Source organism: Odocoileus virginianus, chromosome 26, assembly GCF_023699985.2.
Source record: "Odocoileus virginianus isolate 20LAN1187 ecotype Illinois chromosome 26, Ovbor_1.2, whole genome shotgun sequence".
Classification (NCBI taxonomy): Eukaryota; Metazoa; Chordata; class Mammalia; order Artiodactyla; family Cervidae; genus Odocoileus; species Odocoileus virginianus.
Window position 1 is genome coordinate 26074032 of NC_069699.1, and position 23818 is coordinate 26097849.

The 23818-nt window shown below is 38.7% G+C and overlaps 1 protein-coding gene across 1 annotated transcript in view; it reads left to right on the forward strand.

The window, feature by feature from the left end:
• Nucleotides 1-23818, forward strand: part of SHQ1 (SHQ1, H/ACA ribonucleoprotein assembly factor) — a 98304-nt gene continuing 74486 nt past the window's right edge. Inside the window, 6 exon segments of the mRNA XM_020888998.2 lie at nucleotides 1-256; nucleotides 3769-3833; nucleotides 6501-6623; nucleotides 7590-7750; nucleotides 14484-14596; nucleotides 21682-21809. Of these exon segments, the coding sequence (XP_020744657.2) occupies nucleotides 114-256; nucleotides 3769-3833; nucleotides 6501-6623; nucleotides 7590-7750; nucleotides 14484-14596; nucleotides 21682-21809 (733 nt within the window). The 5' untranslated portion in view covers nucleotides 1-113.

A 23818-nucleotide genomic window follows, 5' to 3' on the forward strand; every position in this document is an offset into this window, starting at 1 on the left:
GCCCGGTGTCTAACAGTGGGTACCAGCGCGTGGGGACTTCTTGGAGAGTTTCAGTGTGAGGCCCGCGGCGGCTGCGAGAGTGATCGACTTGGGCGCCCGAGTTTGGCGTGGTGATGCTGACCCCGGCGTTCGATCTTAGCCAGGACCCCGACTTCCTGACTGTAGCCATCCGCGTGCCTTACGCCCGGGTCTCTGAGTTCGATGTCTATTTCGAGGGGGTCGATTTCAAATTCTACGCCAAGCCGTACTTTCTCAGGCGAGTTCAGGGTGTTTGGCCCTGGGAAGAGCATGTTTTGGGGATTCATTTATTCATTCATTAGATAACTGCTTATCGATGGAGGATGAAAGAACTAGGAGGACTTTTCGGCATCGCCACTGCCTTTTCCCGAGGTTCCAGCAGCAGGTGCCGAGGAAGCGAACTCTTTAGGCGTGCGCTCTGAATGCTGCAGAAGCTTATTGGTTCTTACATCTTCTCACATCCCCGCCAGGAAGAGATTCCGGAGCCACTTTAGAACGCAGAGTTTGGGACCATAATCGCCTTTCCAGTTTTTGTCCTGTCGCCCTAGTTCTTGTTCCTTTTCCTGTTTTCGCTCTGCGTTAGTCCTCCTTGTCCCGAGACGGCTCACGCTGCCTTCCCTACTGACTGTCGGTTTGACTTTTTCGATCCACGTCCTGTTCCCCGACCTCCTGGCTGACGCTTTCTATTCCCTGAAATTTTCTTTCTTGGTCCCGCTGGTGCCAAAGTCTCCTTCACCTCTTCGTTGTTTGGTTCTTCTCTGTTTGATTTTACCCCTTCATTGTCGTCATCCCGCAAGCCTCAGGGAGGGACCTTCAGCTCTTGTTTGTTTGCATTTTTCTCCCTGCAGAACCGTAATAACATCAGTGGTAACAGCTGACTTCTGCCCCTCTGTGTGGTGGGCAAGCAGTGCGTTTAAGTGAAGGGTTAAGTGCTTGTGTGCATTATCTCATTTAACCTGGACAGTGATCCTTGGAGATAGGCATCATTATTTAGAAAACATTTTAGAAGACACTGCCATATTATTCTTTCTCAACATTGTCAATGCATTCTTTTCTCCTTTCTACCGAGTGAAAAATCCAGTCTCCTTGTCTTTCTCATTCAAGTGTGGTTCCAGTCTACCCTTCCTGCCCAAGTTCATTTCCAGTGCAGACCTTCTTCTTGAGTTAAGCTATTAAGTACTTGGCCTGAACCTGTTCTGCTCAGGTATCCCTTTGGTCTTAACTTAATCCATGTACTTGAATATGTTGTATAAAAGAGTGTCTGGATTTATACAAAGCGACCAGGGAAAGCCTGTTTGAAGAGGTGATATTAAAGCCAAAACACGAAGAATGGGAAGAAGATGATGATGATGTTAGCAAACATTTATTGACATTTTACTACTGGTTAGTGCTTTATGTGTCTCACTTGATTTTAGGACAGTCTTACAAAGTAGGTTTTGTTATATACTCATGTTGCAGATAAGGGCTCAGAGGCTCAGAGAAAAGATCTTAAATGAGATAGGATGATAAAATTAAGTAATTACGGTGAAAGAAATATTTCAAAATAAAAATCACTTGCTTAATTAAGTTTGGAAGGTTTGGTGAAGAGCCAGTAAGCAGCTACATGTGAAGCAGTTTATAGAGTATTTTTTACAAATTTATCCATTCCTTGGGTAGCAGAGGCTTGGGGGTTGGGCACATGTAGGTCTCAGCACACTTATAGTTCTGTGACTTTTGGCAAGTTATTCAGTCTCAGTAAGTTTCCTAGTCTGTTAAGTGGGACTAATATTAGTGGTTTTAAAGAGTTGATGTGAGATTTGAGGTAATGCATGTATAATCCTTATTACTGTGCCTGATAATTAACTACATATTCAATAAATGGTAGGTATTATTATTTATTAAGGGGGCACATTGTTGCAATTATCTGCTGCCAATAACTAGTCAAACCAACTGTATAAAAATAACAATCCTTTAACTCCCTCTGTTGGTTTTTGTGCCTTAGGAATTTGGTAAGAGCTTGGCTGAACTGTTCTGGCTTAAGGTCTTTAGTTTAGTCACGTGTGGCTGGACCTGGGACAGGAAGGGCTCAAGCAGCTGGGGACTTACAGGGTAGGTGAAGGAGGGAATCTCTTTTCATGTGGTCTAAGGACCTCCCTGTGTGGTCTCCCTTGTGATTCCTGCAGGGAGTTGCATCCCTACCATGACAGCTGAAATTTTTAAGAGTAAATATTTCTGGGAGCAAGGCAGAATCCGTATCATCTTTTATAACCTAACTTCAGAAATCACAGTGTCACTTCTGCTGTATTGTTTTGTTTTTGGTAAAACAATTCTAGAAGCCCACTCAGTTTTAAGAGGAGGGGATATAGATTGCATTATTGGGAGGAATGATGTGAGATACGTCATCTTTGGAAATGCAGTTTGCTACAGTATACTAGAGTTGAATAAAACCTCACCCCTCTCCTTGAGGAACTGAGTGTCTAGCAGGGAAGGCAGATCTGTTAGCAAATACTGTTTCGCCATCATGCATTAAGAATTTAACTCTGTACTTACAGAGAGTTTAGGAGAAGGGTGATGATAATAATAGTTTGCAGTTTCTGAATGCTTGCCTATTGTACTAGCCACTAAGGTTTTTGTATTATCCTTTCTTTCTCATAGTAACACTCAGATAGATTCTATTATTTTTCACTTTTTATAAATGAGGAATATTACCTTTGAAGTTAATTAACTTGTGGTACAAAGAAAGTTACAGAACTAGTAAATGGCGTAACTTGGAATTAAGTCTACAAATGGACTTAATTTAGACTCTGAAGGTAACGTTCTTATTTATATCCATTGTATAACAAATTTATTCCTAACTGAATTTTTATGCTAGGTTTAGAAGGGACTTTTGTTTCAAAAATGTATTATAGCTTCAGGAAACATTAAGATCAAAGGTAAGTAGGGATAAAGCCCTGTACCTTTTGGGATCTGCCAAGATGGATGATGATGATAATGATGATGCTGTTAGAATAGGTAGCAAGGAGGAGGGGGGTGTGGGAGGAAAGTAGGTTCATATTTTAAGTTTGGAGTGGAATGGATCTGGCCTCATATATAGTACAGGTGAATTTAAATTGTCTAGCCAATATCAAGCAGCCATGGAAGCTTTCGTAATAGAAAAGTGACAGATTTCTGTTTTAGAAAAATTCTTTTGGGGCCTCAGTTAGAGCATTGATTGACCCAGAGTAAGACTGGGAACAGGGAAATCAGTTCATGTCTTTTAGCAGGAAATAGGGGGAAATCCCTATACAGTAATAATGAGATTTACAAAAACACTTTTGCTTTCTGCCTTTTTAAAAAAAGTAGTAATTTACTCAATATAAACAATTGGTTTTGTTGGTTCTTTATTCTTTCTCATTTTTTTTGTTTCTTTTCTTTTTGGAAGCCAGTTAGTATACTTTTATTGAGCCCATCCTCTGTCAGTCATCAGGTATATAAATAACTCATATTAGGAGGGGAAAGTACTATAACAGTAGTGATAGCTAGTATTTATTGTGGCTTTTCTTCTTAAGTGTTTTGTCAGTGACTAGTGCCTATTCAAACAGAAAGATGAGTCATCTCTGATTCCTTTTTTCTTAGCTAGGGAAGAAATATAAGTTATTTAGTTTATAAAATTTAAATGCTGAGGAATGTCTTTTTAAATGGTTGATAGATTTCAGTGCTTGATGCTTACTATCATGCTTTATGATGCTTTGTAATTTAAGGACTTCATGAGACCTTTTATTACATCTGCAGGTTAACCCTTCCTGGAAGAATTGTAGAAAATGGAAATGAGCAGGGATCCTATGATGCAGATACAGGTATTGCCCTTGGAATTTTCTGTTAGTTTTTTTTCTTTGAATTGTTCATGTTGGTGTAGCTCCATAATTATCTCATGTTCTATGGCGACCTTTAGGTGTATGGCAAGTGCAGTCTGTCCCTGTCACTCTATTGTGTCGTAATGTCCAGTGCCTGTTATTGACGGATTTCTTAACAGTTACAGTTTCCCCAGCCCTCTAAATTATACTTCACATTGTTCTTTAAAGTTTAATTAGTTGAATGCTCTGGCTCTGTTTTCTGAAAGTTTTATTTCCTAAATCTCCCTACATTTAGTAAGTGTTTAAAAGTTAAAGTTAGATTGTGGGAGGTGACTGGTTAGAAAAGAAGTGGATGATTTTTGTAAGCTGTGAGTCAAATGTTTCTAAGACAGTTTTCTTTTTAGAATTTTAAAAAATTTATTTTTTGTTTAAGTATAATTGATTTACAGTGTTGCTAGTTTCAGATATACAGCAAAGTGATTCATATATATATCCTTTTTTTCCATTACTATTTTCAATCTTAAAATATAATTACATGGACTGATTCAATTTTATTCTCTTAATTGATAAGCCCTTCATTTTAGCTCATCTTGAAACCATTTATTTTCCTTCTGTAGAAGTCACTGGATTTTCCTTTGTCACTGCATTTGGAACAAGAATACCTTGTGTACTGTTGTGTGATTTATTCAGTGAATATTGACCTCAATGAACTAGGGTAATGGAGGAAAGATGGAATGAAAGAGTTAAGTGACAAAGTTCTAACCCAAAACACAGTATAACTGATGTGATGAAGTACAATGAAACTGCCTTTCTAGGTAGTAAATCTGCTTTTAATTGCAGATAAACTGCATACTGAAGCATAGTTATTAAATCTTGAAAGTAAATGGGGGTTTTAGGAAGGTTATATATGTGGAAATGTTTGGGTTTAGTTGTGTTTGATATATTAGAATATGGCTAAGTGCACTGAAAGAGGTAAAATGTTTTAAAATGTAAGAGTAGTGGATAATGTAATCTGTTCATAGGGGAACCTAGATGAAGGTGATAAACCCTGTCAAGGAAAAAACAGAAGTACATAGATGGAATCTGGGTCTGCATTAGACAAACTTTAGGGATATATCTCTTGAGATATCAAAGAACTTTATCAAGCCATCATTGCCTTATTTAAGATTTTGTGTATATTTGAAATGGCTGCTGTTCTTCATTGGATTCAGTTCAGTTCAGTTGCTCAGTCGTGTCTGACTCTTTGTGACCCCATAGACTGCAGCACACCAGGCCTCCGTGTCCATCACCAAATCCCGGAGTTTACTCAAACTCATGTCCATTGAGTCAGTGATGCCATCCAACCATCTCATCCTCTGTCGTCCCCTTCTCCTCCTGCCCCCAATCCCTCCCAGCATCATGGTCTTTTCAAATGAGTCATTTCTTCACATCACATGGCCAAAGAATTGGAGTTTCAGCTTCAGCATCAGTCCTTCCAATGAGTATTCAGGACCGATTTCCTTTAGGATGGACTGGTTGTATCTCCTTGCAGTCCAAGGGACTCTCAAGAGTCTTCTCCAACACCACAGCTCAAAAGCATCAATTCTTCAATACTCAGCTTTCTTTATAGTCCAACTCTCACATCCATACATGACTATTGAAAAAACCATAGCTTTGACTAGACAGACATTTGTTGGCAAAGTAATGTCTCTCCTTTTCAATATGCTGTCTAGGTTGGGCATAACTTTTCTTCTAAGGAGTAAGTGCCTTTTAATTTCATGGCTGCAGTCACCATCTGCAGTGATTTTGGAGCCCCCCAAAGTAAAGTCTGTCACTGTTTTCACTGTTTCCCCATCTATTTGCCATGAAGTGATGGGACCAGATGCCATGTTCTTAGTTTTCTGAATGTTGAGCTTTAAGCCAACTTTTTCACTGTCCTCTTTCTCTTTCATCAAGAGGCTTTTTAGTTCCTCTTCACTTTCTGCCATAAGGGTGGTGTCATCTGCATATCTGAGGTTATTGATATTTCTCCTGGCAATCTTGATTCCAGCTTGTGCTTCATCCAGCCGACATTTCTCATGACGTCCTCTGCATATAAGTTAAATAAGCAGGGTGACGATATACAGCCTTGACATACTCCTTTCCCTATTTGGAACCAGTCTGTTGTTCCATGTCCAGTTCTAACTGTTGCTTCTTGACCTGCATACAGGTTTCTCAAGAGGCAGGTTAGGTGGTCTGGTATTCCCATCTCTTTAAGAATTTTCCACAGTTTCTTGTTCTTCAGTGGACAAGATATCTTGATTTTACCACCTCCTCCCCCCCAAGCTAGAAATAAATCTTGTGAGTAGTTACAGTTGACTCTAAGCTATTGCCTTCTCAGGCCATTGTGTTTTTGACCTGAGCTTTTAATGTTATCTGTAGGTGAACGTGATATTGGGTAAGATTTAAGCATTTTGTAGCTTTAACAGATTAATTTCTCATAGAGGGGACAGCTGAATCAGTGGTTCTGAAAAACCTTATTTGAACCTTTTCCTGTCTTGATTTTTATTAACTAACTATGTAATAAGGGCATAATTTTGGAGCTCTATGAAATAAAATTATAATAATTCTGAGATGTCTGTTTCTTAGGTATGTTTGTGAAGTGTTTGAGTATTTTAATTTAGCTAAGCATAGAACCCATTTATCTTTAAGGAATTTTTACCATTCGGTTGCCCAAAGAAACTCCTGGCCAACATTTTGAAGGGCTGAACATGTTAACTGCTCTGTTGGCACCAAGAAAATCCAGGACTGCAAAACCACTTGTGGAGGAGATAGGTATGTTTATTGCACTTGGGAGGAAATGCAGGTAAATGAACATTTGGAATGCTGTGTGTTTCTTAGGAAAAGGGATATAGCACATAGGAAATAGGAGAAAATACTTCAGATGACAAGATGAGGAGATCATGTAACACTGTATGAAAATAGTTCATTTGTTGACATTTAATTTAAGACATAAACAACTCTGTTAAACAAGTAGGTCAGTCATTTTTTGGGACCAATTGAGGCAGCGTCTCTGTGTTTGGCAAAATATTGGCCTCGAGCTAAAATCAGAAGCCTACAATTCAGTGTAAGCAGAAAGCAAACACCACCCAGGTCAAAGAAGGGGAACATCTCCCACGTCGTGGAATCTTACCCTGGTTATTTTCACTCCTGACTCTCCAAGGTAACCACTACCTTCAGTGTTGCCTGTTTTTGAATGGGATCAATATATATGTAATGCATACAGTAAATGATCTTTGTTGTCTAGCTTCTTTTTCACTTAACATTTTTGTGAGATTTATCCATGTATAACTGAGGTCTGTTTGTTTTTATTGTGTTATTATTTATATATTCTATCATTGATGGAACTGTGGCTTGGTTCCTTTTTTTTTTTTTGTCTAATAAGAATAGTGAGGTGAGGGCTGGGCAAAATAGGTGAATGGGATTAAAACATACAAACCTCCAGTTTTATAATAAGGAAACCACAGGGATGTAATATATAGCATAAGGAATAAGGTCAATAGTACTGTAATTACTTTATATGGGGACAGTTGGTGATCATTTTGTATGTTTGCCAACATCAAATTATTATGTAGCACACCCAGCATGAACCTAGTATGATACATGAACATATTAAAAAAAAAAAAAGAATAGCAGGAGTATTCTTTTGGGTACATGGGCAGACACTTTTTCCCTATACTTTTTGTTCCCCAAGTTATACCTATTCTAGTGCTTTAATGAACTAGTACTTTGCATATTTAGGTGCTTCTGAGGTTTCTGAGGAAGGAGTGGAAGATGATGATGATGAGTTTGATTGGGAAATTGAACAGTCCCCCTATGAAGAGGTACCAGAAAGTGCCTTGAATCCCAACTGCCGCTACGGGTTTGGAAACTTACGCTCAGGAGTGTTTCAGCGGTTGCAGGTATGTTTTTCTAAAAGACCTTGGTGTATACCAAGGGTTTGATCATTTGCCTAGTTTAATTTCAGTTCTGCTCATACCTGGAGGTTTTTTGTGAAGATTGTAGGAGGTGTTGTATTTAGAGTGCAAACCGCAGCCCCTCGTGTGTGATCGTTACACAGACATTCCCTCCCTTCCGTGTCACTGTCTGTGTTGCACTCTCATTGTGCTTACACATGAAAGATGTCCTGGTACTTTCTTCTTTCTCCACTGCGGTTGTTATTTTAGACATGAAGTTTCCAAAATACAGAACAGAACCCCTCTCTCCTCATACTTCCTGAAAAGCTTTATGTTTTATACTTCTAAAAAATGAAAATTGTTTACTTGTGGCTTGATGTCTCTTCTGTTTTATATGTAAATGAAGCAGAATACTCCTGGTGAGAAGGGGTTTCCGTCTTTTGATCAAATTGTTTAGTTTTTAGTGTACTGTAGGCACTTTTCTGTATTTACTCTATGTGGCGTTTGAATGGAATCTTTTGTTAAAATCTGCTCTTTGGTCAGTTAAGCTAAAAAAGGAATGGCATCACTCTTTCTCTTCCTCAGACAATGTAGGAAATTCTATTTCATGAATGAAATGGAGATTTTGGATTATTTCCTACTTTAGTTGTATTATAGAAAGCAATATAGTTGGTGTCTTTAAAAAATTTTATTTATTTACTTATTGAACTTTTTGGTCTAGTTTTACTTTTTTTCTTTTTTTTAATAGAATGTCACATAATTGGAACCATGCAACATGTAAACATGTAGCCTTTTCAGATTGGCTTCTTTTTTAGTAATATGTGTTTAAGTTTCCTTCATGTCTTTTCATGACTTGATAGCACATTTCTTTCTTTTTTTTTTTTCTTTTCTTTTTCCTCTGACTGGAATAGAGCCCCAGCCCTTAGTGGTAAGAGTGCAGAGCCTACTGGATTGCCAGGGAGTCCCCTTAATTTTTTTTAAATGAAAGAAACATGTGATGAAACAGTTTTTTATTTTAACTTCATCCCTTCTGGGTAGAGGATGCTAAACCTGCTTAGTATGTGGGTTATTATAGTAAGACATATTTGAGTCTGCTAAGGAAAGGTAAAAGATCTATGTACTTCTGTTAAATTTGGAATTCAGGCCAGTTATTTGACCACAAATAAATTTTGTCTCCTCTTTGTAAAGCAGCAATGAATTTGCTCACCTACTTTATAAGGCTGTTTAGAAAATTTACGGAGATGCTGCATTTGAAAACTCTTGGAAAAAAAAAAAAGATTAGCATGCTAGAAAGACTTCTGCCCTTAAGAAATTTAAAATGCTCTCAAAACTTCTTAAAGGGAACAAAATTGGGATTTACTTAAGAGCAGATAATACTGATGAGATACTTATATGTTTTTCTGCTGAGTTATGGTTTCTCCATATTCTCTCTCCCTCACCAAATTTCCTGGTTATCTCTTAGGTAGTAAGAATAGAATCAGTTTTTTTCTACAGCAGAAACTACAGTAAATGGACCTCAGTTGTTTGGCAGAGAGTAGTCTGTGGTTAATCTTTTTGGGATTACCTGTCTAAAGCTATAAATGAATGAGAGAAAAGTCCTGCAGGCTAAGGATGTCGATTGTACATTTGGTCTGAAAGTGCTTGTTTGATGCCAGGGAACTTGGTTTCTTCATTATTGCCGCTGTAGAGGGAAGATCCTCTCAAGGGGTTTCTGCCACATTGCTGAGAAGATGCAGGACTGCCATGATTCGAGCCCAGGCCAAGTCCCTGGAGGTCAGAAATTTCGTGTAACTGTTGAAAATATTCACTAAGTTAGTAGTTTAGGTTGAGTTAAGAGAAAAGTTACTAATCAATATTCTTTTTATCTTTGAATGTCTTATCTAATGCCCTGAATCTCTAGATTACTGTCTCCCAGCTTAAAAAAAAAAACACACAAGTGAATCATCCTCACATTTTTGGAGCCCTCCTGTAGCTCTTCCTGACTGCATCCCTCTGAATCTTGCTATTATAAACAATTTGAATGCCTTTTGTCTTCAACAGAGGGAAAAACAAAATGCATTTGAGAACATTCTGAAGGATAATGTAAATAGCAATACTGTTAACAGTACAGGTGTATAACCCCACATGTACAATGTAGGGATCACAAAAAGTTCTAAAACTGAAAGTTTTTTATATTGAGTTTGATGACATGACCTGATCAGAGCTGATAGGAGTTTTTCAATAATTTTTTTAAAAAATCCCACTTAGTGTGTGTATTCAAAGATTTTGCTATAGAAATAGCAATGAATTTAAAATACAGTGTATTGCCCCAGACTTCTTAGAGGGGATTAAGTAACACATGGATTGTGTGTGCACCATTACTTTTCTAAACTCTTTTAAGAGTGAATCTTGAAGCTCAGCCCTCTCTGGGGAACTTGGATAGACCGTGGACCTGAGTGACAGCTAGTGGACAGTATCTGGACCTCCAGTGACACCTAGCAGCTGTTACGTGTGTCCCTGAGAGGCACTGGACTGGGCTCCACATCACCATTCTGTTGTGGCCTCGTCACTATTGTACGTGCTTATTCTACCACTGGACAAACCAATGTGTAGTCTTTAAAGAATATTGTGTTTTCCCATGTGGATCAAATGTGAGGCCAGCGGTGTCCTTCGTGACAGTGTGGAAATATCAGAACTTTTGAAAATCATGTGTGAATCAAGATGCCAGTAATTAAAGGATGCTGTCTTCGGGGTATTAAGGTACATGTGTTTTATGTGATCGTGCCACAGAAATCTTACATAACTGGTATTACTTGCAGAGTTCCATTGCATTTATAACTGTTCTGTTTGTGGCATTCATATCATGCAATTAAAAACTGAACGATTATATGAGATTAACATGTAAGACCTTTTTTTATGGATTGTAAAAAAATTCTTTTTATTTTTAGAAATTTTATTGTTTTAAAATTTTTTAAATTGAGGTATAGTTGGTTTATGATATTGTGTTAGTTTCAGGTGTTCAGCAAAGTGATTCAGTTATACATGTATGCACACATATATGTGTGCATATACATGTATTTTTCAGATACTTTTCCTTATAGGTTATTAGAAAATGTTGACTATAATTCTCTATGCTCTACAGTAGGCTCTTGTTGATTATCTATGTTTTACATGTGGTAGTGTGTATATGTCAGTACCAAACTCCACCCCACATCTCAAGACCTTTTTCTACTAGTAAACGAGCCAGAGGAAACTGAGACCATTATTGCATAAATAAGAACTTTGAGAACATATTTTCTGTTTTAAATGATGTGTTTAAGAAACCACCATTTACAGTTCCTCTGGTTCTGCCTTTGGATGAGAAAATATCCATAAAGTTTTGTTGACTCATATTTTATTAGCATTTTTATAGTCTCTTCCCACACACCCTCCAATAAATGAAATACAGCTTCATTTTTCTCTGATGATAAAAGCAATATATATTCATTATAAAGATACAATATATGAAAGAAAGTAAAACATCATCCATAATTCCAGTACCCAGGTATCTTCTCTGAATTGAATTTTTTTTTTTTTAATAATTTTATTTATTTCTGGTTGCACTGGATCTTTGTTGCTGTGCAAGGGCTTTCTCCAGTTGTGGTGCTCAGGCTTCTCACTGTTGTGGCTTCTCTTGTTGCAGAGCTCAGGCTCTGAAGTGCAGGCTCAATAGTTGTGGCACCCAGTCCTAGTTGCTCTGAGGCATGTGGAATCTTCCCGGACCAGGAATCAAACCTGTGTCCCCTGCATTGGCAGGCAGGTTCCTTTCCACTGTGCTACCAGGGAAGTCCCTGAATTGAATTTTTTAACCCTTTATTGGGGGATAGTGTATAGTCTTTATGTTTATTTCCCACCAGCTATTTACACAGGGTTTGCTTGTGAACTTCTATATTTTATACTGATCCTGAGAAGGAAATAAAATTATTTTTGCTGAAACAAATGCTCTGTCACCACCCTGCCGCCATACACACGTGTGCATGCTCACCCACACCCCCCACACACACACTCTTTCCTTTCTGAAATTTCTGCCAGCCGCAGGGCGCCTTTGGAAAACTGCCCCGGCAGTTCCAAGTTAGGGCTTCTAACCAGACTCCTGGCGTCAGTGGCTGCCAGCAGCAGCAATCCTAGAGTCCCTGGACTCCCAGCCAGCAGGCTCCGGGACCACTGCTGCCAGCAGCCGCAGGCTGCTGGCCTGCCAGCCCTTTCCTTCTCTCAGCTACACTGGGGACTTGAAGCTGCTGTTTCCAGACCTACTGGCCTGATGGGCACACAGGTCTTCATTTTCTCTCTGGAGAGCCTCTGCTTCACTCTGCTGAAGCTCACATTAGCCTTGTTTGGATCCCACGTGACCTTTGCTTGGCACTGCCCATCTTTAAATAGCTGTCCCAGTGCTGACCTTAGCAGTACTTTCAAAACAAAACAATAACAAGAATCATTTTCTCCCTGTTGCGCTGCGTCATTTCTCATCCTCTTGTCTTCCTTTCTCTTGTTTGACAGATGCCTTAGATTTCACTGCTCCAAGCTGACTTCACTTTTTAGTTTGTTCCGGTTTCACAGCTCCCCGCCCCGCCTCGCCACCCAAGGCCTGTCTCGCTGCCCCTCCTGTCTCTGAGCTTGAGGAGGTGATGTCGGGCAGGTGAGGAAGCAGAGGAGTGAGGAAGAGGCCAGGTTGTCCTGCTCAGGGGAGAGAGATTTCTGACAGATGAAACTAGGACTCTGAAAGTTTTCCCTAGAAGCCTTGCTGCACGCTTCTGAATTCTGTATTGCGACTGCTCTGTCTCCAGTTTATTTTGAATTGAGTACATTTGTGGGCTGCCCAGAGAATCTAACTATGATTTATAATCATGTATCTTTAGGAAAACTCATTCTGAGTCTCCCAAAAGTAAATTGCAAAAGAACTCTTGGAATGTAGATTTTTCCAAGTTTAAGGAGCTGTTTTTTTCCCCAGAATGTTTGTGCTCTGAAGTATTCAGATATTCTGGATGTGACTTCCAAAAATGAAAGGGCCCCTGGGCCCCTTCATTTTACTAGGATGTGCTTACATTAAATGTTGGTGATGTTTTGTTGTTCGGTCACTAAGCTGTGTATGACTCTTTGCAACCCCATAGACTGCAGCAGGCCAGACTTCCCTGTCCTTTACTATCTTCCGGACTGTGCTCAGATTTCATGTCCATTGAGTCAGTGATACTATCTAACCATCTCATCCTCTGCCACCCTTTTCTCTTTTTGCCTTCAGTCTTGTCCAGCATCAGGGGCTTTTCCAGTGAATTGACTCTTCACATCAGGTGGCCAAAGTATTGAAGCGTCAGTTTCGGTGTCAGTTCTTCCAATGAATATTCAGGGTTGGTTTTCTTTAGGATTGACTAATTTGATCTTGCAGTCCAAGGGACTCTCAAGAGTCTTCTCCAGCACCACAATTGGAAGTCATCAATTTCTTTGGCGCTCAGCCTTGTTTTTTATTTTATTTTATTTTATTTTGCTCAGCCTTCTTTATGGTCCAGCTTTCACATCTGTACATGACTACTGGAAAAACCATAGCTGATGTTACTTTGGGTCAATGGATTGTGGTAGGGCTGAGAGGTTTTTTTTGGAGTTTTTTTTTTTTAATTGCAGGAATTCTGATGGTGTGGAGAGTTCGTGTCTTAGTCTGTCCCTGGCGGATTCCATATAGCTGGTTTCATTGTAGTGATTTTGCTTGCCACAGCTGTTGACCTTGAGCCTGGGCATCAGTCACCAACCAATTATTCTATTTACAAGTCTGTTTTAACAGTTTGCCTTCACAACCCTCTACCAATTTACTTCCCTTGATTTCTTTTCAACTAATAGTCTTCAAGCTGCTTCCAGTTTGCTTACTTATCCCTTGCAGTTGGTGGTGGGAATGGGGAGATTGAAGAAAGAAAAAAGAGCTTTAGAAATATTTTGTATTGTATGAGGTTTCTTTCCTTCATAATTCTAGTCAAAAGAAAAAAGACCATATGGTGGTTTTACTAATACAGGTGTTTTTTGTAGAGTTGGACTTAGGAGAACATGCTCTATATCAGTATGTATTCATCCGGGGGAAGATGATTGTGGTAATGTTGAATATTACTTTGGGTTAATTTTTAAATTTTCAAGTGGAAATTATGTCTATTAAAATTGTCCTTAAAAATTCTTGTCAGAGATGAAAAGGGGCAAGGAAATAAGGAGAGAGCCCAAAGTTGGCTTGGCCTTGGGGGATTGACTAAAAAGACTGAATTTCTCTTCATGGGGAGTATTTACAGGGAAATGAAAGTTATCTAAGTTTTGATTTGCTGACATGGCACCCCTGGCAGCAGCAGCTCCATCTTGAGTCTAGAAATTTATTTCAACTTGCCGTTTCATAATTTTTAAATCTCTGGGAGTAAATGGGGGAATAAATGGAGAATTAAATGTTCTTGTTTGCTTGCAGAGGTTTATTCTGTTCTGGTTTTCATGTTTAACTTTTATAGCTTTAATCCATGTTAATCAGTTGGTTTGTTATAAGGATTAAATGAAATAATTGATGTGAAAGCTTCTGACAGGGCCTGGCAAATAGTAGATGTTTAACAAACATTTGCTGGATTTGAATTTAAATGTCACAGGTGGTATAATGACTTATCGATCCATTAGATTCTTCTTGTGTTTGGGCATTTTGTACAAAATTAGATTTCTCATGGCTCAAATAGGAGAGAGCAATTATTCTTTCTTTCCTGGGTGTTCTTAGGATGAATTGAGTGATGTTATCGATATTAAGGATCCAGATTTCACCTCTGCTGCTGAACGAAGGCAAAAACGCCTGGCTGCTGAGCTGGCCAAGTTTGATCCTGATCATTATCTGTAAGTATTGAGTTTTTTTTTAAGGTTTAAATAATTTACTTGAGATTGAGTATTTAAAAAATTTTGAGTGCCTTTTTGACTGTGTTAGACATGTGCTTTTTGGACTCCAGAAATGAGTGATAGCTCACAACCTTAATTGACCTTTAAATTTACCTACAGCTGTTATACCTCCATGATCTTTGTAAGGTGCTACGTTTCATTACCTCATTCCAGCACACCACAGAAATCTTTTAATGTTCTTCTTTGAGTTTTTTGCTCTCCAGGCTTAAAAATAGAACACTGCATTCCTGAGAATACATACCATTCTTTTCAGAAGACTCTGTTGTGATTAATGGTATATATGAATAAAAACACATTTCAGTTTCTTTAAGAATTTGAATCTACGTGTACTGCATTTCTTGGCTGATCTAGGAATGGGTTTTCCCAACACTTTTATCCACTAGCACCTGTAATCGAGGATCCATTTCAAATGAACAAATAACTGTTTATTGGGGTAGGATATAAATACAGTCTGATTTTAAGTTTTGCTTTATTTCCCACCTGCATCAGTTGTGTCTTGAGCTATCATGTGTCTCTGTTGGGCTTATATTTGTTGAAGGAACAAAACTAAGTGGTAGGTAAATAATCACTTACCTTGGAAAGACTGTGATATGTCTCATTGATTACGAATAGTGGCACTTCTTGCAAGGAAGTGATTGTCCCCAGGCCTCTGTAAGTACTTGACAGTTTTCTTAAGATGTCAGCTGTGTTTTGATGTAGACCTCAGTTAACATTCTTCCCATACTCTGGGCCGGCAGGTTCTAAACTGTTGCATATGCAGCTATCATCATCATATTCCCTTGTATAGTGCTCTCAGCTTATCGAGTTCTCTTGTGTGATTATTTCAGTTTTCACAGCAGTGAGGAAGGGGGGTTAAGGGACTCACCGAAGGTCACACCACTGCTAAGTGACTCATCTGGGACTTGAAAAGAGTCTTTCCATTTGTCATTTTGTATTTCCTTTTCATGTACACTATTTCAGTTTAACTGCTGTTGCTCTTGTGATTAACATTCTATCTCCTGTGACTCAGTGGGAGACTAATTGGAATGGCAGAAATATATCTTGTGATGTGCAAATGGGTTGAGTGATATGTGATGATGAATGGTGCAACTCTTCGACATCCTCAGGGAAGCTGTGTAAGAGCAGGGTGGGTTGTATTTCGGAGGACATCTGAGAGATCAACTGCATTTACATTGCCATTTCTAATTACCTTTATCTCTCCAATGGTGATTTTAAATGTCCACTGAAGAATAATTTGAAGAAACCCATTTAAAATCATACTGAATATTTAAATCGGAAATTTCATTGTCAGCAAATTTCCTGGGCAAGCATGAAAACAGATTGAGCTTTACAAGACAGAAATTTCGAGTGGGAGGGAGCTTAATTAGCCGAACTGCCTATCTCTTTTCTTCTAAAACTTGAAGAATAGTGATATGGCCTGAGAGAATTAGGAAATTGAAATGTATAGTTAGCAGTGTGATACTAGAAGCAGCCCTTATTTTTCTCTACCTTCTGTGTCTTTATCCAGAAGCACATTTTCTTTAATAGTATGCATGAAATGTTCTTTGCATTACTCCAGGAAGGGTTCTTTTTTTTTTTTTCCATTTATTTTTATTAGTTGGAGGCTAATTACTTTACAATATTATAGTGGTTTTTGTCATACATTGACATGAATCAGCCATGGATTTACATGTATTCCCCATCCCGATCCCCCCTCCCACCTCCCTCTCTACCTGATTCCTCTGGGTCTTCCCAGTGCACCAGGCCTGAGCACTTGTCTCATGCATCCAGCCTGGACTGGTGATCTGTTTCACCCTAGATAATATACATGTTTCTATGCTGTTCTCTCAAACCGTCCCACCCTCGCCTTCTCCCACAGAGTCCAAAATTCTGTTCTGTACATCTGTGTCTCTTTTTCTGTCTTGCATATAGGGTTATCGTTACCATCTTTCTAAATTCCATATATATGCGTTAGTACACTGTATTGGTCTTTATCTTTCTGGCTTACTTCACTCTGTATAATGGGCTCCAGTTTCATCCATCTCATTAGAACTGATTCAAATGAATTCTTTTTAATGGCTGAGTAATATTCCATGGTGTATATGTACCACAGCTTCCTCATCCATTCGTCTGCTGATGGACATCTAGGTTGCTTCCATGTCCTGGCTATTATAAACAGTGCTGCAATGAACATTGGGGTGCACGTGTCTCTTTCAGATCTGGTAGGAAGGGTTCTTTTTACATGAGCAGTTTAAATTCAGTCTTGGGCAAGTTGGAGGGTGAGAGTCAGGCAGTAAAGATTCTTTGTGACTTTTCTGGTCGGAATGGAGGTGGTGGTTTAGTCACTAAGTCGTGTCTGACTCTTTGTGATCCCTTGGACTATAGCCGGCCAGGCTCCTCTGTCCATTGAGATTCTCCAGGCAAGAATACTGGAGTGGGTTGCCATTTCCTTCTCCAGGGGATCTTCCTGACCAAGAAATCAAACCCACATCTCCTGCATTGCAGGCAGACTCTTTACCGACTGAGCCATGAGGGGAGCTGGTAGGAATAAGACCAGTTATTTGTCATTTTTCTTTTACTCATTGTTTATATTAGCTGACTGATTCACCCAAATGTGTTGAATTAAATGAAGTGCAAGTAAAATTCTTTTAAATTTTCAATTAAAAATCACTGCTTATTTTGTCGTTCTTATTGGTTACTACAGTGGAAGAACAGGTTTATTTTAAATTCTTACCTACCATGAAGACAATACATTGCATGTATTGTATTAGAATTTATATGTATGTAATGTAATATGCATGTGTAATATATAGTGTATTTTACATTAGCATAATACATGACGTTTTCAAGTTGTTTGACTTGCCCTCACAAGTCATGATGTCTCTTCATGTTGTTAGGTTTCTCAGTAGATAAGAAAAACTAAATTAAATTTCACCCTAAGGCAGAACACAGTGAGGTAAATTGACTATATACAAAAATTTATACATTCCAAAGGTGCATGTAAATGACTTCAGGTTATTATTGTTTTAAAAATCCTTTCTTGTAAAATCTGGGTGCCAGTGTGATTTTTTTCCCCCCACAAGTTTTGCAGCCCAGCAGAATGCTGAGCATGTATAGATGATCCATTATTCTTTTTGATTATCCATTTCTTGCCATTTTAAATTTCATTTGGTATTATTTTTACAGTAAAGTATGTTGAAGGAATTTTGAAACATTCGTTAATAGTCCTTCCCTTTTAGCTTATTATAGTTTCCATATTTCTCTAGCTGAGCCTGGTTTTTGTTTTTGTTTTCCTTCCCAGGCAAATTGTTTTTTAATTGTTGGCATATATTTTACTTTAACCAGTTCATAAAGTCTCCCTTATTTCCTTATTGGAGAAAATAAAAGAATTTAGTTAACATTCAAAATAACTACGAGATAAGAAAAGGGACAACAATGATTGTGTAGCATTTGAGGTGCCTTTTTTTGGGGACCAAGAGAAGACCTTCTTTTATTTATTTATTTATTTTTAAAAATTGAGGTGTAGTTGACTTACAATTTTGTATTAGTTTCAAGTATAGAACATAGTGATTGACAACTTTTATAGATTATACTTTGTTTAAAGTTATAAAACGTTGACTCTACCCCCTGTACTATACAATGTGTCCTTATAGCTTAGTTATTTTATATGTGGTTGTTTATACCTCTTTATCTGGGGAGTCATGTAAAATTGTAATGTTCAGCACTATACATTTGGTAAAGAAGATAGTAGAATGATCAAACTCCTGGACTTATTGAGGAGATCTCGAAATGACAAGTAGTAATTAGAAGCCTGAAAAGAAAGGTTCACCTCCTTCCTAGTGTGGTTCTTTATTCAAAATAGCAACCTTAGGAAAAAGCTCTGGAATAAAATGTCACTTATTCTTTCTTTCATGTATATAGTTTACTTGTTCTACCAATATTTGTTTGAATGACTTCCATACCAGACAGTGTTGCAGACAGCAAGCAGAGAGTGGGAATACATGGTAGCTGCCCTCATGAGGCTTACACTCCAGTGGGGAAATGAAAAGTATCTCTATTGTGATGAATGCTATGAAGAAAAGCTAGGTGAAGGGTTTAGAGAGCGACTGGGCATCTCACTGACTCCTCTGTTTCCACATGTTTAAAATCGAATGCATCATTTTACCTGTAAAATCTTCCTGAATTTTCTGCTTGGTAGGATGCCCTTTATTTGATCCCAGTCACTGAGGTTGAAAACCTGGGGTTCACCTTGGACTTTGTTCTTTATTCCACATTTCCACTCAGTCCTGAAATTGTCCCATTTATCTCTTTCTGCTTTGCTTCACTCCATCTCTTCCTGGCCCTCATCTGTGTCTGGCTTGTTGCAGCTGTCCCCTAACTGCCCAGCTGGCATTTCTCATTCCAGCCTGCTCTTGTGCAGATCCGTCAACCGTAAAACCATCAGTGCAGTGTCTACTGAGAGTGAAAATCTGCTTAAGGCCTTACTGGGCTCTCCTTTGCCGAAAGCATAAACTCCTAACTCCTTAGCATGTACAGAGAGTTTTCTGTGATCTGGATGCTCCCTGCCTCTGTGGCGTCTATTTTGCCACCCCATGCCCACATTTCATATGATGACAGTGATGAATGTTTGCATCTCCCCACCTGTACCACACCGCTTCTCACGCACTTTTTACTCCTAATTTCCCTTTGCCAACTGTTGTCTCCCCTTTTCCTGCTTTCCCTGAATAACTTTGACTTATCCTGTAAGGCTGGGCTCAGTTGTCACCCCCTGGCACCCTTGCTTCCAGCGTGGCATAGGAAGTGCTCATGTGTTATATAGCTCATCTTGTTCTTCCTGCATTGTTTTGTAACATTCTGTATTTTGTCTGTTGTTCCCATCGAATTGTGGTGCCCTGAGGGACAGGGCAAGAGTCTTACTGGTCTTCTCTCTTATGCCAAACAGAGAGGGCACTCAGTGAATGCCCATTGAACTCGTGGCATTTTAAAACTTGAAAATAATTTATTCTGGAAAGTAGAGCATCAGTCGACCTAGGTATTGGGCAGCACAAGGAATGAACCATTGCTCTTTAGATGAGGGACTGTACTAGTGAGATTTTACTCAAAGCATTTTGAATTTTTTGAGGGGCTTTCAGAGATACTGTTTTACAAGAGGATTATCCCCCTGTTATTTTTTCTCCTAGGGGAAAGAACAGCATCTTTTCAGATGGGCTCTTCTTCTACCCTTAACTTAAACATCCTTGGTGCTTCAGCTTTCAACACCCTCTCCTCTCATGTGGCCACTTCACCCTGGGTGTTCTGTCCTCTTCCTTCGCCTCAGTAACTGTGAATGCTCAGGACTTCTGTATGTGTCTCTTGAGCACAAGTTTGCATATCTGACTGCCTGTGGGACAAGTTTCTGTCTGTCCTACAAGGACGCTTCAAATAACACGTCCCAGAGCGGAAGCCGTTCCCTCTCCAGTCGGGTCTGTTAACCTCCTGTGTTCCTGTCTCTGCGGAGGGCGCTGTGGTCCACCTACCTGTCCAGACCATCCTAGGCAACAGCCTGATGCTGACAGGAACTGGTCCTGAGAATTACTCTTTCAAGATAATTGCTGTTCAGTTTTGTCTAATATGCGCTTTATTTCCTCACTCATAAAAATGGAATGTTTATATTGGTTAATAGCTTGGATTTCAGACTAAGACTTAAATGGGTCCAAATCCTGGCCCCACTTCTCACTGGTTCTTTGACCTTAACCCTGATATACAACTTTTCCAGCCCTCAGTTTCCACTCGTGTAAAAGAGGAGTGTTAATGGCACCCGTTGCCTAATGAAGTGGTGTGGGTATTCAAGGAAATAATGAATGAAAAGCACTTAGTGCAGTGCTTGCCACATCCAAAGAGCTCATTAAGTTATCTGTGATCGTTCTAATTTTAAAAAGATTTCAGTATCTCGAAAGTCTTTGAAGTCTATTAACGTCTTTAAAGTATTAAAACTATGAGCTAGAAAATCCAGTGTATCAAAACCACCAATGTCTTGAGGTTCTAATTACCTGAAATATCCATGAGTTTTCCACCATAAGTTATACTTTTTGTCATTCTTTTCCAGTTTCCAACTTTCAATATAAGATAGTATCTGTGCTGTGTGTGCTATGCTAAGTTGCTTCCGTTGTGTCTGATTCTTTGTGACCCTATGGACTGTAGCCCACCAGGCTCCTCTGTCCATGGGATTCTCCAGGCAAGAATCCTGGAGTGGGTTGCCATGCCCTCCTCCAGGGGATGTTCCCGACCCAGGGATCAAACCAGCATTTCTTCTGTTTCCTGCGTTTGCAGGTGGGTTCTTTACCACTAGCGCCACCTGGGGAGCTGTAAGACAGCATAGTTTCTGAATAAATGTCTTCAAAGAGTTTATTTTGAATGTAGCAGTTATTTTTCAAGTTAAAACTGAGAAAGTAAAGTACAGGAAAAGTAGTTTTTTGTTCTCTATGAAAGTTCCTTTTATCTTTTGCAATAGTTTTGACTTAGGGTCTATAAAGATTAGCATAGATTGCGTCTTGGAAGGAAACATGAGTGCACATTCTAAAAAATGAGATGTGTGTGTGTATGTGAGAGAGAGACCTCTGTGATTATGTGATAGCCTAAATATTCTCATGTGTTTATTTTTTGTTGTTGATGGTGGAGTTAAAATACTATTTATTTTAACCTTGTCAAAATGTGTAATATTTGCAAACTTTGCATAAGGCCTAGTCTTCATGAGCATTGTGTGTTCAAATTTGCTTCATCCCACATAACTGTGGTACAGGACATAGGACTTTAGAGGGGACTGGTCTTCTCTGAACTTTCTGTTTAAAAAGATCACAAATGTCAAATATCCCTTTAGTCTGAGGCTTTTCATTTATGATGATTAGTAACCACAGTGAAAGTAATAGCAGTGCTCAGTCTTGCCTTGAAATGTACTTTGAATTAGTCTGTATTTTCAGTACAAATATGATGAATTAAGGTAAAATTTTAAACAGTGAAAACCAGCCCAATTCTATGTAACAAGCCCCTTCATATTTTTTTTTCCCCAGAGCTGACTTTATGGAAGATGAGGCAGTTAAAAAGGTTTTGGAATATAATCCTTGGTGGACTGATTTATATTCAGAAATGATGGCCTCTTTGGGAAAGAGTCAGGAGGAAGAAAATCTTGCTGCATTAGGTAAGAAACTCAAAATAAGACTCATTTGTGCACTGCCTTTCTTAAACACACAATTGTAGTTGTCACATGGAGTGAAGATATTATTTTGATTTGCTAATTTTGGAAATAGGAGCTTCACCCGGGACTGGGAAATGCCACACAGTAGTTATACTTATTTGTCTCAGAAAATTCTTCTGGAATATGTTTTACTTTTGAATCATTGGGGTTCTTTAAAATTTCTTAATTTTTAAAATATTTTTATCAAATTTAGGGACATAAACATACAGGACATGTGTAGTTGTTGAATAATCTGCTTGTGGGATCTTAATGTTCCTCTGTGGTAAGGGCGTTTGAGTATTAATAATGGTGAGAAAAGACCAAGTTTTCCATCCCTTTGTTGAATAAATTTGATAAGTTCTTCCCAGTTTTTTCACAAGTGGTTTCATGTGGAAGCAGGACTAGTTATCTTCCTTTCTGTACCTTACAGAGAGCAATTTTTACCAAAGAAGGCTGAGTTTGGGGGTTTTATGAGCCACAAGAGACGACTGTGCCATGCTTAACATTAAACCAAATATTATACACAGAGTTGTAGTTTTAGACGGGCATTTTGTTAATGGGCTTCCCAAGTGGTGCAGTGGTGAAAAGTCTGTCTGCCAATGCAGGGGACACAAGAGATGATATGGGTCCAATCCCTGGGCTGAGTAGATTCCCTGGAGTAGGAAATGGCAACCCACTCCAGTAGTCTTGCCTGGAGAATGCCATGGACAGAGGAGCCTGGTGGGCTGTGGTCCATGGGGTCACAAAACAGTTGGACGCGGCTGAGCACTCACACACACACACGCTTTTTATTAGCACCTTTTCTAAGTAGGAGGTTGGTGTGTTAAGTCTGTGAATTAGAATTATAACAATTTCACATAGATCAAGAATAGTGGGTTACTGTTTTCTGTTACACTGATTTGGCTTTTAATTATATATTAAAAATATCATGCCTAGACTTGTGTTGCGATGATCACTTTGTACTATATGCAGATGTTGAATTTTAATGCTGTACACTTGAAAATTATATAATAAAAAACATTTATTAAAAAATCCATCCTATGCATTATTTGAGAGCGAACAATCTTACTTCCAAAAAAAAAATTCAGTGTTTAAATGAAAGGAACACACACACACACACACACACACACGCACATATGCATGAAATGGAATATAGAATCTCCTCACTCCAAATTCCTTTTCCTGAAAATAATCACTGTTAACAATTTGGGGTATTTTAAACACATATACCCACATGTAAGCATTTGCTTTTAGAAGTTTATACACATAGATTCACATACACTGTCTTCTCACTTTGCTTTCTTTATAGTATATGTTGTACATCTTCCATCAATGCTTACAGTTCTACCTGAAGCTTTTAATACCTGCCTGGTGTTCTGTTGTGATTTTGTGTCATAACTGGTGACTGTTTGGGTTGTTGACTACTTGTGGACATTCGGGATGTTTACATGGTTCTGCAGTGACCTTCTTTGCCCACTCATTCTGAAGAAACTGTTGCTTCACAGTATTTTGATTCTCTGCATAGAAATGTAGTAGCTTGCTATTTGTTTTATTTCTAGAGCCTCAAAAGAGCCTATTATATAATGGGTACTCAACAAATATTTGTAGAATAAAATAAATATTGCAGTAAATATTTTGGTAGTTAGGTTTCATTAGAATTTAGGTGGTCTCTACCAGATTGAAAAATTGCCACTATAATTTTTTGGAGTTGACTCTCCTGCACAACGGAAACTCATTTATAGATAATGATTCTTGTTACATTGTTTTCACCAAATCCTTGGTTTTATATTTGATTTAGAGACTTCCTGTATCATGTAGGGGAATTTTCAGGCATGGGATTGCTACCACCATTTAGATAGTTATATGCCATATAGACCTACTCAGAAAGTTTGTTCAGACTTAAATCATCAATGCTTTCTATTGGTTTGAGTCAGTTCCCCAGTTTTGGTGTAGTATCTTACGGCAGCTGTCTG